This window comes from Atractosteus spatula, chromosome 2 (genome assembly GCF_055471065.1).
Source record: "Atractosteus spatula isolate fAtrSpa1 chromosome 2, fAtrSpa1.hap1, whole genome shotgun sequence".
NCBI lineage: Eukaryota > Metazoa > Chordata > Actinopteri > Semionotiformes > Lepisosteidae > Atractosteus > Atractosteus spatula.
This window is the reverse complement of record NC_142707.1, coordinates 12,487,748-12,505,811: the sequence shown is the minus strand read 5'-3', so window position 1 is coordinate 12,505,811 and position 18,064 is coordinate 12,487,748. Positions and strand designations below refer to the sequence as shown.

At 42.5% G+C, this 18,064-nt stretch overlaps 1 protein-coding gene across 1 annotated transcript in view; it reads left to right on the top strand.

Moving 5' to 3' along the window:
* The window catches only part of LOC148839282 (uncharacterized), a 94,448-nt gene that overhangs the window by 49,749 nt on the left and 26,635 nt on the right, over positions 1-18,064 (top strand). The window contains exons 14-16 of the mRNA XM_088929321.1: positions 758-855; positions 14,346-14,433; positions 14,555-14,674. Of these exons, the coding sequence (XP_088785447.1) occupies positions 758-855; positions 14,346-14,433; positions 14,555-14,674 (306 nt within the window). The remainder of the gene's footprint in view (positions 1-757; positions 856-14,345; positions 14,434-14,554; positions 14,675-18,064) is intronic.

Sequence of the window (18,064 nt, the reverse complement as noted above, 5' to 3'; positions counted from 1 at the left end):
ACAATACCATGACACCAATGTTTTGTGAAACTGTGAAATTTCATACACATGCCAACAGGAGAAGAGAAACACAATGCGATAGACAAAAAGAAAAAGAGATAAAGATGCACTTTCTGTTGTACTGGAAGAAATACTTTGGGATTTGACATTCGTCCCTGAAATAATGAATCTAATCCCCATATTCCCACACCTGCCAGAATCAGAACAGTTATCAGTCCTACCGGGAGAGAGGGAAGCAAACTCAATAGAGTGGCAGGCTAGTATGTGATCTCCTGTCACAGCCTGAGAAACAGACAGTGAACCTCTCTTGTAAATGTCTTGTTAATTGTCTTTGCTCTGGCAACAATGTAATTCATCGGTCATTGAATTTGATCAAGCTCATTGAATAAAGCTCATTGAATTTGAATTTAACAGTTATGGTACACACCAGAGAACATTAGCATCAGCAGTCTCCAGCCACAATGGACACAGATGGAGGTCATTCTAAGCTGATGTTAGTGCCCCCTGGTGTGTATTGTCATAGTCCATGGTAATGTGTTCCCCATGGTTCCATTTAAATGTGTACCAATTCTTCATTGTTCCGTGGTGCATAGATTTGACAAGTTGAATGAAATGGCCAAATCACTTCATAAGCACCCTGCAGTCTACTGAAGCAGACTGGTGTTTGTACTATTATTTGTGCAATAGTCTCTAAGGTATAAACTAAAGCTACAAAAGACAGTTTGCTTTGGTTAAAATGCCTTCCCCTCTCCCTCAGCTGCCGGAGCTGTGTATGACCCTGGCTGATCTCTCCAAGCACCATCACACCCTTCTGTGGCTTGTACAACTCCTGCCAGACTGCCGGGAGAGATGGAGGTGAAGCATGGCACACTCCTCCCTCTTGTTTCCGTCTCTGTCATGTCCACACTCCTCTTTTTCCCTCTTTGTTGCTTGTTTTCCTCCTTCTGTCCTCTTCCTACTTCTTCAGCTTCCTCCTATTCCCTCACCCCCACTCTGTCCTCTTGTCCTCCTTCTGCAGTCCTGCAGATCCCAGATGCACACCCCACCCACACTCCACACTGCAGTCCTGTTGTGACATTTATCACGGTGTCAGCCCTGCTGTGCTGAGCCTGACTGGCTGTCCCGAATGCCTGTGATGACTCAGCCCTGTGTTCCGAGAGATTTAAGCAACAGTTATCCGTTTCCAGCAGCTTTAAGTCTCCAAAGCAGAGGTGTTAGCAGTTAGTTGGTTCTTATAAGCTGTTCTAGTGTCACTTGATACAGTTGTACTCCTGCTTGATAAAAGGTGTTTTATGCAAGCTGAACTGCTGCTGTGTGTGCAGAGTGAGCAGGGCCAACTGGCTGCCTGTGTGACACTGTCTTCTCCTTTCTGTCTCCCTGTACCAGACCCAGGGTTAAAGAGGTGATGGGTTCTGGTACTTGGGGAGCACAGCGACCTATTCTTTCTGACACAGCTCTTATATATTGGAAAAGAACTAGCACTAGCAGTGTTAGAACACTACGTGTTCTAAGCTGACACACCATATCAAGTAAACAAGGTGTTGAATTTTTCAGCATATTAAGGGATATTTTAACGTGAAGTAGTTTTCTGCAGCACTGTAAAGAGAGACACAACAGGGGAAGACAAAAAATGAAATGCTAAAATAGCTTTTAGCACTTAGAATCAAGAACTCTGAACAGGAAGAAAAAGTCATCTGCAAACCAAAATGATCTATTCTAAACTATTTATTTGAATTGCTTTATGTTTAGATAAGTTTAAAAGTATTTATCCGTATCAGCAGATCCAGAGTATCAGCAGATCTTTGTAGCAAGTATGTTCATTTTGTGACTGAGGAAATGCATGAGATCCATAACCCAAAGGATATCTTATTTTAACTGTGTTCCTCATTCCCCATTCTCCCATGCACTACCACACCTTAGCATATCGTGTGAACTTAAATTGCATGTGACCAGCTCAGACAGCAGCACATTCAGGACAGGTATGTAGTCACCCGTTTGACGTGTATTGTCAGATGCAGGCTTTTCATTAATAAACACAGTCCGACCATTTCCCCAGCAGAATGAATTTAAAGAACTCTTGTGACTTTGTGTCCATGTTCCTTAAACCACAGGAAACCTTGAGAACAAATGCCTCCTTTTTCGTTGCACTAATGTATACAGATGGGTTACTGGGGTAATCTGGGTACAGTGACTTGCTGTAGAATTTAGTACCAGTGTTCCTGACTACTCCAACATGCAACCATTTTTTGTCAAATAAATTATCATTACTGCACATTGTGCATTTAAATGTAAACCAAGGTTGCTGCATTCTATAATTCATTTTCCACATGTTTCTATGGCTTACTGCATATTACCATACCATAATCTGCTTTCATTTACCATCCATTCATCATACTCTGTTATGTCCTACTGGAATTGACCAATCTACTCTAAGTCTTATAGTCCTTATCCTTCCTCTTCTTTTACCACACCTGACCGTATTTCACCATTTTGTGCTCGGGATTTACCATGGTGAGAGCTGCACTGGGCGTCCTCTGCCCCGGTCCAGCACAGTCAGCCTTCCTGCCTTTGTCTCTAAGTCTCTGCCCCCTTCCAGGAATTCTCTCCTGGACGGAGTGGTGACAGCAGGAGGAAGAGGCGGCCTCTGAACCCCCGTACCCCTCACTGACCCCCCCCCCCCCCCACTCCTCCTCCTCCAACCTCTGCCCCCCATTCCTTGTTCTCAACGCCAACGCACACACCTGCACATCTTGGAGCGTAAGCTCTTGATAACTGCAGCACTCAGCGCAGAATAGAGGAACAGGGTTGGCTTTTCTTTCCTCTTTCCATGGTTTTCTTGGCTTGCTAGTGATTGTTCTAAAGAGCTCCTTTGTCCTGTGGCTACTTCCTTCGGAGAGTTTGAGGAACCAGGGGCCAAGTAGTTAAAAAACAGACTGTGCGCGAGCATGGGGGAGGGGGGGAATCGTTAGCAGGACAACAAACACACAAGGCCTGCATTGTGTTGGTTTTCTTACTGACTTGTGTAGTTCTTCAGTAGCACTCTCTTGACATTATTAACAGTGTGGTGAGCTGTCCACAGCAGGGCACATTATTTCTCTATCAAGTGTGTGTTACCTAAATTGTGTTTACTAAATGTGTGTCCAGTATGTGTGCAGTGCAATTGAGTGTATCCTATGTGTTTTCAACATGCACTGTAGAAGTGTGTCCACTTTGTGTGTTATCTTATTGACTGAGGTGAAGAGGGAGATGGTTAGGGTACGGTCATGAGCTGCTCAGGCCAGGGAGAGGGGCAAAGTGACCTGTGTGAGGAGGATATCCTGGTTCAGGGGTCAATGTACGAAAGCTTGCAGGACAGGATTTCCTCCTCCCCCGCCCATCAAGTCATGTCCCACTCTTTCTCGCCTAGGACCGGCAGGGCGGTTCAGGAATCGCGCAAACTCTGACACCACACCAAGCTGCTGTAGAAACAGGAAACGGTCTGGAAACCACTCTGGGCTGTTCTTCATTCAATAGGATGGGCTTTCAGACCTCGTACTGCTTGTACTGTTGATTTCCTAGAAGTTATTGTAAGTCTAGATTGGGGCACCTGTTGGGTTTGAGTGTTCTGTGTGTTTCAAATGCTGTTACTGTGAACTTTAGTTTCCAATGCTCTGTTTTCAATGTGCTCTCCTCCTCTTTTATGTTAATGTTGGCCTTTTTACTGGGTTTATAGGTTATCAGTGTAGAAGCAGCAAGCTCCAGTGCTGAAGGATATACAGGGGTCTATACATCAGAACAGGAACTGTAGATTTGAGACCATTTACATTACTTTCTCCATTAGTTTCCACTTTTCTTGATATTATGAGCATAGTACAAAGCACCCAAACATACTGCACCTGATACTTGAAATAAAGGAAAATGGATGCAAAAGATTTATAATCGATTCTGGAGATGTTCTGTGCTGCAGAATTTTTATGCAGGCAGATCACTTAGGCAACAGCATTTCAGAATACTTAAGTCAATTAGTGGGACCTGCTCTTCCTAAACCATGTTCTTACAAGGATGCATTTTTAATTCTGGGCAACTGGTTCTTCCAGATATCCTACTATGTAATGCATTACTTCTAAAAGCCATAAAGATGAAAGTATCTGTGACTCCCTTAAGAAATCTTTTAGCACTTTCCAGAAAGTTAAGCATTGCATTATTAACAACCCCTGGGAAGTTAGATTTCAGAGAGCAGGTCACAACTGATTCAGTTCAGTAATTAAATGCTCAGGGTTGCTTTTAAACCCTTAGATCCTGTTTCTCTCAAGGATCAGTAACAGGATCAGTAATGTCCAGCAAAAGCCAAGAGAAAAAACAGATTCCCAGTTCACAGCAGTCTGATTAATTCCTGGCTTTTCTCAGCTGTAGTTGTGAGTATATTTTGCCAACACTGTGTGGTGGGTAGTCCAAGCCTGAGACAATCTGAGTTTGGAAAAAAAGGCACATGAGCAGTTTAAGAAGTATTAAATATATTTGTTTTCAGACTACAAGAACCTGAAGCTAGTAAAACCTGAAAAGGATCAAGCCTCTGCACAATGGTAGTGCATTGCCCTACCAGATCTCTGTGTCACCAAAGAGAACCCCTTGGGGAATTCGATGGTTTGGAAATATTTCTGGAGAGGGTTAATGACACAGCACTTCTATGCCTGGAATCAGTCCCAGTGGACTCCTTTCCTGTTACTATAGCAGATGTCCCAGAGCTGGGTGCAACAATGTAGTTTCTTGGCGTGTCTGAGGAAGCTCACTGACACTCTTAGTTCCTCCCAGCAGCTGTGAATGAACAGACATGGACAGAGGAAACCAACTTTTCACGTCTTAACACTTTGCATTAAAAATCCTCAGCACTACAGTGAGGTGTTTCTCCCCAGTTTTCAGTCCAGTTTAGATCTCAATTACTTCATTAAACCTTTGATTAAAATACATTTTCAAATTATATCCTTTATTAATTATTTGCAGCTCCCAAACGATTGCAACGTTAAAGTTATTTCTGACTTTTTATAAAGGTTTTAGAACAGAAAGTAAGTCCAGTGGCCTTATTAAATGTGGTATTAATTGAATTACAAGTTTAATTAAGACCTAGGGAGCTTAGAAAGACTGAAGGGCAGAAGACACTGGGGTGTCTCGGAGCCCACTTGAGATACCATCAGAGTTTAGGCCAGGCATCTCCAATCCAGTTCAGCAAGGTTTGGAGGTCACCATGAAATCACCAGTATCTAAAGACACAGAACAATTCCATTGAGATCAATTAAACAGATGACATGTTTAATTAAGTAATTTAGAGATAATATAGGATTAAAATCCAAGTCCTCTTCAGCCTTCAAGGAGCAGAGTAATCTTAATTGAACAGATTTCTTGTTTAATTCATATACCCCTGGTCTGGATGCACTGTCCTGTGTCTAGTGTGAGAGTGGACAGACACAAAACCTTTACAGCATTATCTGACACAGACCCTCTAATTTGAAATTGTGTTGCTCAAAAGTCAAAATAAAAAAAAACATTGTGATACATCAGTACTTAGTTCTGTAAGTGAGAGATGCCAATATATAATTCTGGGAGAGGGGGACACATCAAAGGTTTTCTGGTTTTTGGGGCACTGGGGAATGTTTTCCCAATCTCATCTCCAAGCAAAAGGTCCCCCATGTGCATTTTCAGATTGAATCTCTTTCACCCTCATGTAATTCCATTTTAATCTCCACATAATTTACAGGTCCTCATATCATTATTAGGGATGCAGATCCCCTGTGCTGTGCACAGAGCTACAGTGTGCAGTTTGATTCAGATTCCTCACTGGAAATGTATCCCAGGTGGTGCAAGGTTAGATGCAAATACACTCCCTCTCATATGTACTCAGTTACACCATCAGCCTCAGCAACACACAGGTTCACACACACAGCTCATATTTTCACCACAGGAAGCCAGCAACAGTGGGGTCCAGCTAGGGGTTGCTTTTTCATATGGAAAGAGGCTTGAGAATTTCCTTTTACACTTGTTTAACAGCTTGTCCCAGGGGTGTGAGTGACCAGTGAAACTACAAAGTAATGTCTTTTGTCACTGCATTATTCTACTCAGTCTTTTGTGATTGAGATTGTCGCGATAAAAGAGCAAGTTGTTCCATTAATGCTGAGCGAGTTACCAGCATAAACAGCAGTTTGGTGGCTTTTTTCCTATGTGTCCAAAGCTCACCACTCCAAATTTCCAATACAAAAGTAATAGGGGAAAATTCGAGCTTATTTAATTTTCCACAGTTTTTTACTATTTAAACCATTTTTTTTCCGAACTCTTAAACCCATGACACAGGGCCAACGTTGACCCAGAGAACCTCGCCTTTAGGAGTTAATTACACAACTGGACTTACTGTCCAATATGTTGAAGCGAATGCTGCCTTTAACACATGAGTGAAAACACTGCTGAGACACTGCAGAGCTCCTGCTGCAGCACAGGTTTGATTTTACAGATGAAGAAGAATGAGGTTACCACCCTATTCTGGACCCGTATCACATTTTTAAACAGCAGTAGCCTGAGGACCACATGTGAGGTGCTGCTCCTTTACTGCCCTGTAGAAAAAGGGAGGACAGCTGCTGGCAAGTTTCATGAACTCTGTCTTTATTATTTATTCATCTATACCAGTCATGAATATCCATATAACCACCTGCTGTGGTATGTCCTCTAATCATGGTTTTGTATCTTGGGTCTAACCTGTGGGCACAGTAGTACAGTCTAGTATGGGGCCCTTGTTTTGATATAGCAAACTGAAAGCAGTGTGACTGTGGTTACCTATACTATTGCAAATTACTGGTAAGGTGCTCCATCACTGTCTTGGTGAAGTAGTTTGTAACTTGATAGCATTCATACAAACAGTACAGCAAACCTGCATAAGTGAGAAAAGAGATCAATACAGGCTAGACAGACATTCTCAGTGATATGTGTTATAGCTATGCTGAGGCCAAAGGGTCCGTTAAATCATGCTAGATATGCCCCATCAACTCAGACACAGGAGAGACACCTCTGCTCAGGAAAAACTCCCAACAAATAGCAAATCACCCATTACAAAGTCATGTATTCATAATGGCATCTTAGATTAGGAGAACAGAAAATCTGCCAAATTATTCTGCACATTTAGACTTCAACTGATGCCTCTGTCCTTTCCAACATACAGAGTATTCACACATTCACACTGATCATCCTTCAGGGATCTTTTTCATGTATAATTTAAAATGCTGTTAAAATGCTGTCCTTTCTCCATTTGAGCATTAGAGTTTATGTTTAATCCTGTGATCCCTAGCCACAGTCATAAAGCCATGTGACTTGCTTTTTAAAGTAGTGCTTCAAATACCACTTAATTTTACAATTGAATTTAAAAAGCTTTTGCTGCTATATAAAACTTTAAAGGCCTTTCAGTCTCTAAAGAATTTGGTTTCTCAATCCTTATTTTTTCCATGCTGTTTTCAGCATCTGTGACTAAACCTGTTTTACAAACTATGGGTCCTGCTTCCTCTGGCTTTTTCACCTCTAGCTGGGCTGGCCTACCTGGAACTTCACTGTGGTTCAGCTACACTTTCTATTCCTTTTGCTCAGGTTAGAAGCCAACCATGCCCGGTCAGAAACCCATTATACTGGTTTAGTATAGTTTATTTCCAGTATCCTGATTTTAATTTATACAACCTCATCACAAATAACACATACACCGAAAATACATATTGAACGGGCCTAACAACATTCATACTGTGGCCAGCACTTTCAGTGAAGCAGTGTCCTTACACTTTTCTCTTACAATACGTTACTAAGCTTACTGACGGAAGTGTAAACAACACATACAGTATAAAAATAGTAAAAAAAGTCTTTTGTACTTCTTTCATCTTCCATTTCTCCATTTTGTTTTTCCTTAATCACTGGGACTTTGACAGTTCCCGAATTAACTGTACCTGGACTCCTCTGACTCGCTCCGACTTTGAGCTGATCAACTTGTGACATGTCATAGGCCACACAGCCACATACAGTAGGGTCATCAAAGACTGGAGAAGCAATGCAAGCCTGCCGATGCTCAGGCAATCTCTGGGGTCAAAGCCCTGCCCGACTAATCCCAGTCCTACTCCTGGAGTGCCACCACTTCAGGAACTCTAGTTAGTGATGTGACCCAGACTCAAACTGTTCAACATCTGGATCATGGAGAAAGATATTTAACTCTAGCATGGCCGGACTGGCCAGTTCTCCTACAGCTGAAAAAAAGCCACTGGAAATGGGCATCAATGTATGCACCAAGACAAGGAATGCTTCACCTCTGCAGGCTTGCGACTGTCGGCATTTTCAAAACTCAGCTTTTTAGAAATCACATGTAAGGCAGGACTGTATTCTACAATAATGGTACTGGTTGTTTCCATTCTTGTTATTTCTGACCAGAAATGCTTTTGTTACAGAGAGTCTTGCAATGTTTTCCATTAAAGGCGCAGTATAACGTAAAAGTTTGATTGGTTCAAAATACCCTAAGTCAAAAGGTTTAAACACACTAATGTGCAGTCGTCCTGTCTTGCACACTCTTGTCTTGCTCCATGTCTCTCTCACTCCGGAATGCTGTGAGGCCTGGCACATACTGAGCTGTGATTGGCATCGCTGCTCCTGAGCTAGTGGCTATCACACATTTTTCTGCTTCAGTGCATGAAAAAGCTTATTCTCCAATGAATGGCACATTTCTTTTTTTATCCTTAAAATAGCTTCATGATGATTTATTTTCTTATGTTACAGCAGTGTTTTTGGAGATGTGGCTCTGTGCTCGGAGGAAGTGGTCAGTACCAGTTTTGGAAACAGGGTTTTGTTACTCCTGTGAACCCAGAGCAGCTGCTGTTTTCACACCCTGCTGTGCTACTGGGCCATTTGTTCGGGTTTTCTTCACTGTTTTCCTGGAAAATTCTGAACTTTCTACTCCATTAAAAATATCAATCCACATTTTCTAGGTCTGCACATTAAACCTGCAGACGTCCAGCTGTGGGAATGCTTCTGTACTCCTTTCAAATATTGCCTCCTTTATATGAAGGTCTTGAGTGAACATTGCTGAAAGTCACACCCGAAGTCATGCTCACACCCAAAGAAGGCTCCACAGCTGAAACGTTGTGTTTTCTTTCTTCTCTTTTCAGCATGGAATAAACCTTTTACTTGTTCCTTTGCAGCCTACGCATGCTGACGCAGCTCCCCACCTGAAGTCACCCAGTTATAGTAAAAGTGTTATTTCAGCACCAGATTGGGGCTCTTTCCACATGTGTTTTGGGGTAGTATTGTTTTTACTGAAAAAAACTGCATACTCAAAGCCACCACCAACCCGTCAGAGGCCGGGCACTGTCTCTCATGATGGTGATTTTGCAATCCCCTCATCTTCACCTGTTACATTTTAACTGCAAAGCAGCCTGACATCTCCTGCTGCTCAACCATTGATCAACTGTACTGGCAGACAGACACACAGAGCTGTTTTTTCCTGTGCTTTGATAACGTAATAAGTATACATGAGTGTTAAATGGAACTGTATGGGAAGAACAGCCCTGCACCCTGGAGAGCCACACACATGCAGGTTCATAAATTCATCAAATTAGCAAAACTAGGACCACATGACTTTTAGATCAGTTCATCGAGTTAATTTGATCAGTTATAGGGGTAATGGCCTACTGCGGGCCTACAAGATCCCTGAATTATTCAGTTGGAACGTCTTTCCTTCTTAATTTGTCAAAATGTAATTGTTCCAGTGTGTGTAGAATTTGACTAAAGGGGACAGATATTGTGGTTCTCCAGGACCATCCTGGGCATATTTTTTGCTGGCTTCTGTTTCTGTACTGCTAATGTCAGAGAGACCTTCTTCTAATACCCTAGCTGTCCCCCACAATTTGGCCTGCTGGTAAGGGTATGAGCAGCATGGTACAGCCAGTGGAAGTGAATTAGTGTGATGAGCAAAATTCTCCTCCACATTAGAAGATCAACCAGCTTCTTCGAGGGTGGAAGGAAAGGGGAAACCTGCCTTGAAAAAATGGAGTCTAGTGCAGGTTTCCATAGGAGACAGGCATCATGGGAGAGCCCTATATCGCAATTAGGTACTGTACCTCAATGCTCGTATAAACGCAAGTATAACATGGTGAGAATACATTTTGTAAAATAAAGATTCATACTAAAAATATGGCAAAGCATGTGGAGGTGGGGTTAGTCATTATGCTTGGTTTACCATGTAACAAGTGTGAAAATGCCATGTAGATTTACTGTGGTAAACTCTCTCTTCTGAGAGGCTGGGCAAACAAAGTCATGCTTGCTCAGATAGTGGACTGAACCCTAGATTGCCCTGACCTTGCAGGGTTCGACTCTGGGTCATGTGCGCTGCCTCTGTGACAACTGGCAGAGTCCAGTCAGTGTCAGCCCTCCAGTTAAGGACTGTGGAGCCTGCAATCTATCAAGAAATGAATGACAGGTGGGCGTGTCACTTGACCTTTGTGTTAATTTTCTCTCCATTATAAACCTTTTCCTTGTCGCATTTTTGAGGGTTGTGTTTCTCAGCTGAGTGCTGTGCAGCAAAGGCAAAAGGAGTTCCAGTGAGCTGCGGGTTCTTGGATACTGTATAAGCCAACATTATGTAATTCAAACTAAACAAAAACATTATGTAATTAAAGGACCTTAGTTACATACTCATCTTGTGGTACAAACAGTGAATGGTGCATTTACCTAGGAGAACTGAGTTTTAAAACAATTGATGATTTCAAATTGGGTATCTATATAATAAAAATGACAAAACTGGTGGTTATGTATATTTTATTTATAAAAGAAGTTCGTTCTTAAGGAATGACAGAAGGATCAGGATGGTGTCCTATGCAGAGCCTGCTTGTTATTTCTGCTGCTGGCACCTTGTGTGCTCTGGGATGCAGTGTGAACAGGCTCAGAAGGGCCCCAGCACAGCTCCTGGAAGCTGACCTAGACCCAGAGAGCAGCTCAGCAGCTCTTCTTCCTGCAGAACTCCCGCAGTTGTCTCATGAGTTAACTTCTTTTTCATTTTGGTAATTAGTCATTCTCCAGTGTTTCTGCAGCATACCCACTTCAAAATATACTGAGAAATGTGAGCACAGTGCTGCAATTTTATAATAATTTTATATATGCAGACAGGCTCCGGGCTTTGCAGAACAGGCTCAATAATTCATCACTGAGAAATGAATCCTGATTGAAGATACTGTTAAATTTTAATAATTTTAGGCTTTTACAACTATTTTTTCCATCTTGTTTTTGAGTATAACGCACTGTACAGAGAACAGATAATTAATTCAACACTTTTGTATGTGCTGTACTAAGGCCAACACGGCTTGTTCACAAAAAGACACTCTATTCCAAACTTTCCTGTGTTGTTGTGTTATTGAGAAATTACAAAATGATGCATATACGTTTTTAAAAAAATATTTTATTTTAAAACCCGAATGCTCAGACTGAAGACCTCTAATGGAAAGATATGTTTCAGTAAACATCAGCAAAAACTAAAGAGAAAAGCCTAAAAAAATGTTGATTGCAAAAGTATTCAGACCCATGACCTCTGTTTATCAGTTGAAAGCACCTTTGGCAACAATTACAGCTGTCAGTCTTTCTCTAGCAGCCTGACACACTTGCTTGGTGCAAGGTTTCCCCATTCCTCTTGGCAGGTTTGCTGACATTCTCTCTGTTAGCAACAGATACAAGTTAGAAGGGCTGAACTTCCTCCTCTCGTTTCTAACCTTCCCAATGTGAAGTCCTTCTTTCAAATGTGGTCCATTTGCCTGTCATCCAGTTTCCATGGGTCACATGGCAGTATTCAAAGAATAAAATCACTCAATCGCTCACAGAGCCAAGCTGTTCTTGATTTCTGTAGTGTTAAGTGGTAGTCTTGTACTCTCATTCACTGGATAGGATGCTGTAGTCCATCACAGGTTAATAGCTCAGAGTAAGCAGCTGGTGCTCATTAATACAGCAGGGCTGACTGCAGCGGCCGGGGTGAAGTACAGTTGAAGTACCTTGCTCAAGGATTCATGAGCTGAGAGGAAAAGATGAAAGCTGAAATTTTAATTTACAGCTCTCTCACTCCCTCTCTCTGTGTGTCCAGCTCCCACTGCTCCTTTCCAAGCAGTTAGTTAGGCAGAGTGCTGTTTACAGAGTGTGACAGATGCGGTGACATTTTTCTCAGCCGCATAGATCTTGTCTTGGTGTTTGTGCGTTTCTATGGGATCGTGCTGGCATATGTAGTTTTCCCATGTACCTACAATCACAGGCGCGTTCTGTACGATCAAGTGTGCATGTAGGTTACGTCTACAAATGAATGTCTGACCGTGGTGTGACGCAGGTAGACTGTTGCCCATTGCTTCATAATCAAACTTTCAGAAGAAGTGTCACTGAATGCTTGAAACAAACTACCCAGGCCCCCTCCTTCCCTCTCTCCTCCTCTTCCAGTCCTTCTGTGTGTCGCTCCCTCTCTTACTGTCCCTCAGCTTTCCTCTCTGGAGCTCCCCTTGGCCTCACTCCTTATCGTTCCCTCTGCCCCACTCGCACCTCCAGGACAGAAAATGAATCCTTCACTGACTTGGCAGCAGACGCCAAGCTGCCTGGGTGCCAAAAGGATCTGATACTCATTTGTGTTCATGCTGCACACACAAACCATATTTAGTCTGCTCAGACACTACCTCAGCCTCCTGCAGTCTCCCCCTGGCTTTCAGGCACACAGACACTCAACGTATTTCCAATTCCCATCTCCCTTTTACTACAAAAAACAGGGAGTGAGAGAAATAGCAACAGCAGCGTGACCACAGCACAGTGCTGGCCTGCCGTCACACAGGCAGAGAAAAACGCTATGTACTCAGAAGTATTGGACATTTCAACACAGAAACAGGGCCCTTAGTGGCAGAGGTGGTTTTCCAGCCCCCCATAACTTTTTTAATTATTCTAAGCTATTTGCTTCTTGCTTAGTAATAATAACCATAAAAGAAATCTAGACTGTTAATTACTGTTATTCAAGATGTTAATAAGAATACAAATCTAGAATATTAAAATTATAAAGTGCCACTAACATTTACTGATGGCTTACAAAAACAATGCATTTTGTGCATTTATCTACTGTACAAGCAGGTAAAAATGACAGCACACAGTTGCGTAATGTGTAAACTGAGCACTTACCTTTCTGACATGCCAGACACCATAGAGAAGATAAGATTTTCATTCGAGTGTATCTGGCTTACATCATTTGCTTCAGTTGACCTAAGGAGCAGGCAGCAATTGCATTAACCACTGTGCAGGCCACTGCTTGGCGCTGCTGGGATGTTCTGCGACTTGCAAATGGTTCAAAGGCCTTTCTCCAGCTGAGGAACCTTACCTGAACAAAAGCCATGTGGAAGAGGTGCATTCTTCCAGGGGTGCAGTTGAGACTTTGGGCTTGTAATTTAGCCAGTGAAAAGTTCTCCTCTAACCTGCCCTATATCTTTTCTCGCTTTTGTTTAATGGAGCTACCATGAATCTTACTTTCTTAAGTGTTGGTTTTACTAGTGCCCGATTTGAATCTCGGCCCTTTCCGGATAACTGCGCGTTTTGTCTTTTATTTTTCGTCAGCAGGCACAGGACCTTGTGGCACAGACCTTGTGTTCATGATTACAAATTTATTTCTGAGCATCAATTCAAATATTAGTGACTAGCAACAGGAAATAGTGATTTCTGTTGTATCGTCTCGTAATATTGCATGTTGTACGCATAATTTTGAGTTTGAGGGGATATAACTTTATTTCCATAAAAATGGTATTTTCTTTATCCTGGGGATGTGGTTAGTGGAATAAAGCACATACTGTAGTTAATGCAAGGAAAATATTAAAGTAAATGAAACAGAAACCTGTTACAAAGAAGAAGAGAAAATAAGCCTGTATTTTAAGTGTGTGTTGTTATTCCTTCTGAGCAGCTGAACTATTCACTCATGTGTATCTGCATACAGCCAAGTGAAACTGTGCAGTTGAAGAGCTTGGGTAGTCTGGGGAGGGATAAGGTTGGAATGCATAGAAGAAAATATTGTTTTAAACTGAGTTGTGAGACGAAAGCTGGGATCACAAATGGAAAGTAGGGACATTTAGGACTAGAAAGTGAGGACATTTCTGTATGAAATAATTGTGGGTGTCTGGAATTGGAAGCTTTTCCACATTGGTGTGACCGATTCCCTATGACTCCTCAGAAAATATGGCAGGATGTAATCGCGGGACCCATTAGTTGCAAGAAACCACTAGAAAGCAAGTCAGGCTGAATGACCTCCTCTGTGTTTGTGACCTTTCTAATGCTTTTTCATATTGAGGTTGCTGTCTGTGTTTCAGGCAGCTGCGCAGGCACCTCAGCTTGGCCATCATGTCCAAACTGCTGGGCATGCAGAAACAGCCAGGACCCCTGCCCAGACATTCCCAGGTCAGACTCTATGTCTGTTGGATGCCCATTGTGTTTGTGCTGTCATGTGAAACTGTTGGCCTACAGTATGTGCCTGTGTGTGTGCCCTGCTCCCCTTATGTAGGGACTGTGTGTCTTTCAGCTAGCAGCCCTGTGTCCTCTCCTGGTCCTAATGAAGCCAGCTGTGCTGCAGGAGCAGCTGAGAGCCCAGCGGAGACTGGCCCAGCTGCCCCCACTGTCCCCTGACACTCTGGACCTGCAGGTACCCCAGTAAAAGATTTGTTCTTTTTAATTAAAAATGCATTCCCTTGTTTAAGAGAAGCCTAAAAGAAACTTCTCTTCTACACATTAGAAAAAAAATTCATGGAGGATCTGCCCCCACACAAACACACCCCTCCATTTCTATTATTTAACAACTCAAGTACTGATTACAGAACAGTACATAAAACCACGGGAGGCTATTCTATCCATCTAGCTGTTTTGATTGCAAGTAGCACATCAATTCCAAAATACCATCAATCCACTTCACCCAGTTAACATCTTGGCTAAGCAGCTTTTTTTCAGATCCCCAGAAGTCTTTGTAGTGCCTCTTATTTTAAAAATTCTGAATGCATCTCCTCTTTATTTCCACATATGACCTTGTTTCATTTTTGAGTGTGAAGTAATCCCATGACCTGACTTCATCAATGCCTTTGAGGATTTTGAATACTTGTTAAATCCACACATAATCTCCATTGTTCAAGACTAAAGAGATTCCATTCTTTTTATAATGTATAATGTATAATGCAATTCCTTTGAGACAATTATTCTGTTCAGTGTTCTGTGAGCTTTTTCTGGGAATGCAACAGAAGTATGTACAGTAGCAGTGAGATGTGAGGCTACAAATTGAAATTAACTACAGTACGAGTGTTTAAGACTGAAATCAGGGAGCAATTTGATGGAGCACAGCATAACTACACATCCCATCCCCTTTAAACGCAGATTTCAAATAGTTTTTTAATAGTTTTTATTTAATGAAGGGGATCGAGGTCCCCCTCAACTGAAGAGACGTTTCAGCATTATCAAATCTGGGCACAATTGTCCCTGATCTGCCTGCAGGAAATTCAATACACTTATATAGATAAAGAGAGAGATTTCTTTTGTAAATGAGGCTACAATTGTGTGTCTGTTGTGTTGATGAAGGGTGTAAAAGAGCAATTGTTAGAGGTGTGTTTGAAGCCAGACAGCCTTTCTCTCAGTTCTAGAGCAGATCGGTTGACAGGGAGAAAGTGAGAAGGAGAGTTTGGGGGGTTTATGAAGGCTGTTTTCTTGAGTTCAAGAGTATCTGTTGCCCTCTTGCAGTATCTGATATCTGCAGACTGGAGCGGCTTTGTGTTTCACTAACCCAAGAGGAAGAATCCCCTGCTAAATGTTTCCCCCAAATAATGCGCTAATGTACTGTATTGCAAAGACACACACAACTATATATATTTCTTGTAGCTGCCTTAGTAATGAGGCTGTACTTGCTAATATATTGCAGTACGTTTTCTATATGTAAACTATGTTTCCTGTCTGTATAAGGCAGTTTAAAACTATTTAACCAGTTTTAAAAACTGCAGCTGTAGCAATCAATAAGAGTCTTTAGTATTTTCCTTCCTGGCACCAGTTGTGCATCACTCAAAGAGACACACTGCATTACACAGTGACCCAAGGACACATAGACTCAAGCAAAGACATACTGCCAAATTCACACAAGCACGTGCACTCAGACAAAGTCACACATTCAAAGGCACACTGACAAACACACAAGTGCGTACACTCAAATACACACAAACACACTGACATAAATATTGACAAATACACGCTGACACACACATATCTCTGTGCTGGCTGTAGACCAAGCTTTGGAGCAGCTTTTTTTTTGCAGTGCAATTTAGACATTTTATTATCAGGAGAATCCAAAGCCAAGTTTAATTACCAGCCTTTTCCCCCCAAAACCATATTAATCTTTATTACATGTTTTGTATGTATGAGGAAAAATGTGTTTACCCATGAGAGCTGAGCCAACATCACACATACCAGAGAGCAGCTCTCACTGCGACCCACTCAGACAACATACTGTCACCAATCAAGAATTTATCTGTACAGCTCCTTTCAAATAAAGCATCGCTGAACTTCTTATGTTTAAACCATATCTGATAACCGCAAGATACTTGAGCACTATCCATACTGCTGTGAAGCACAGAGCATTTATATGGAACAGAGCATTCCGGAATAGTGGCTTTTTGAGTCAACAGAAAAAGGATCTTATCACACGAGCGGGGGGGCATTCAGCCCACTTATCTCGTCTGGAAAACAAATGTGCCCAATGTGGCATCACAACATAGGCAATAAGCAGCTGCATGAGCAATGGTCCCAGCTTTGTCCTCCTCACCCACGGATGAGCAGTACCATTCTTTTTGGCACAGAGGCATTTTGACTTGTGATTGGCAGAGGAGGTAGGACAGTGAAATCCTCTCAATCTGCCGATGCGTTGAAAAGGCACTCCCACAGGTGGAACTGCAGGGCTCAAGGGTTACTTCCGGAGCTCAGAAATTGTTCTAGCTTTCATTAGCTTGGAAAGAGAGTCCATATTATACTGTACTCTTTTTATGCGATATAATAATGAACTATGGTATGCACTCTATCATACTCTGCTATATTTGGCTAGATGTCATGTCATGTCATTTGCAAGACTGTTTTATACCATACGGTGTTGCGGGAAGCTGGAGCCTACCTGACAAGCAACGAGTACAAGGCAGGGTACACCCTGGACAGGGCGCCAATCCGTCGCAGCGCAAGTGCCAGCCAATCATACACGGGGATAACTCCCTATCATACACTGGGATAACTCCCTAATCTTATCGTGACATGCCCGGGGATCTTTAATGGCCACTGAGAGTCAGGACCTCGTTTTAACGTCTTATCCGAAAGACGGCGCCCACTACAGTATAGTGTCCCCGCTACAATACCCACACATTAGGACCCACACAGACCTCAGGGTGGGTGTCCCCATCCGGTCCCACTAACACCACTTCCAGCAGCAACCATGGAGGTCTCCCATCCAGGTACTGATCAGGCTCAACCCTGCTTAGCTTCAGTGGGTAGCCAGTTGAGAGCTGCAGGGTGATATGGCTGCTTATTAGGCTAGATAATGCAGTATTATACTCTTCTATGGTACATCTATAATACACTAAGCGTATACTGTGTGACATTAATCAAATCTGAATTTGACATCTGTAGGTGTTACGCACTACAGTAACGTGTGCTGCTATCTGACAGTAGGATTCCAGTGTGACATATTGCAGTGTCAGATTAATGATGTTCTCCGAGATGTGTTGTAAACTGCATGCATTAGTGTGTTACAATTACACGCCTTATCCTCCCCATCCCCCCTGTGCATGGCTGCGCTAATACACTCAGATACACAGCCAATACCATACGTACTCCATTTCCAGATAGGGTCTAGCCTGCCGTGTCAGTGTCAGGCACTCCGGACGGCCAGGTTATTAATGCTTCTGTGACATCAGAGCAATGAGGGGAGGAGAGCGGACCCACATTGGCAGGGAGAAGGGGGAGGGGATATTTAATGAGCACATCCTGTCGCTGCCTCTGTGCTCCTCTCAGGCTCTTC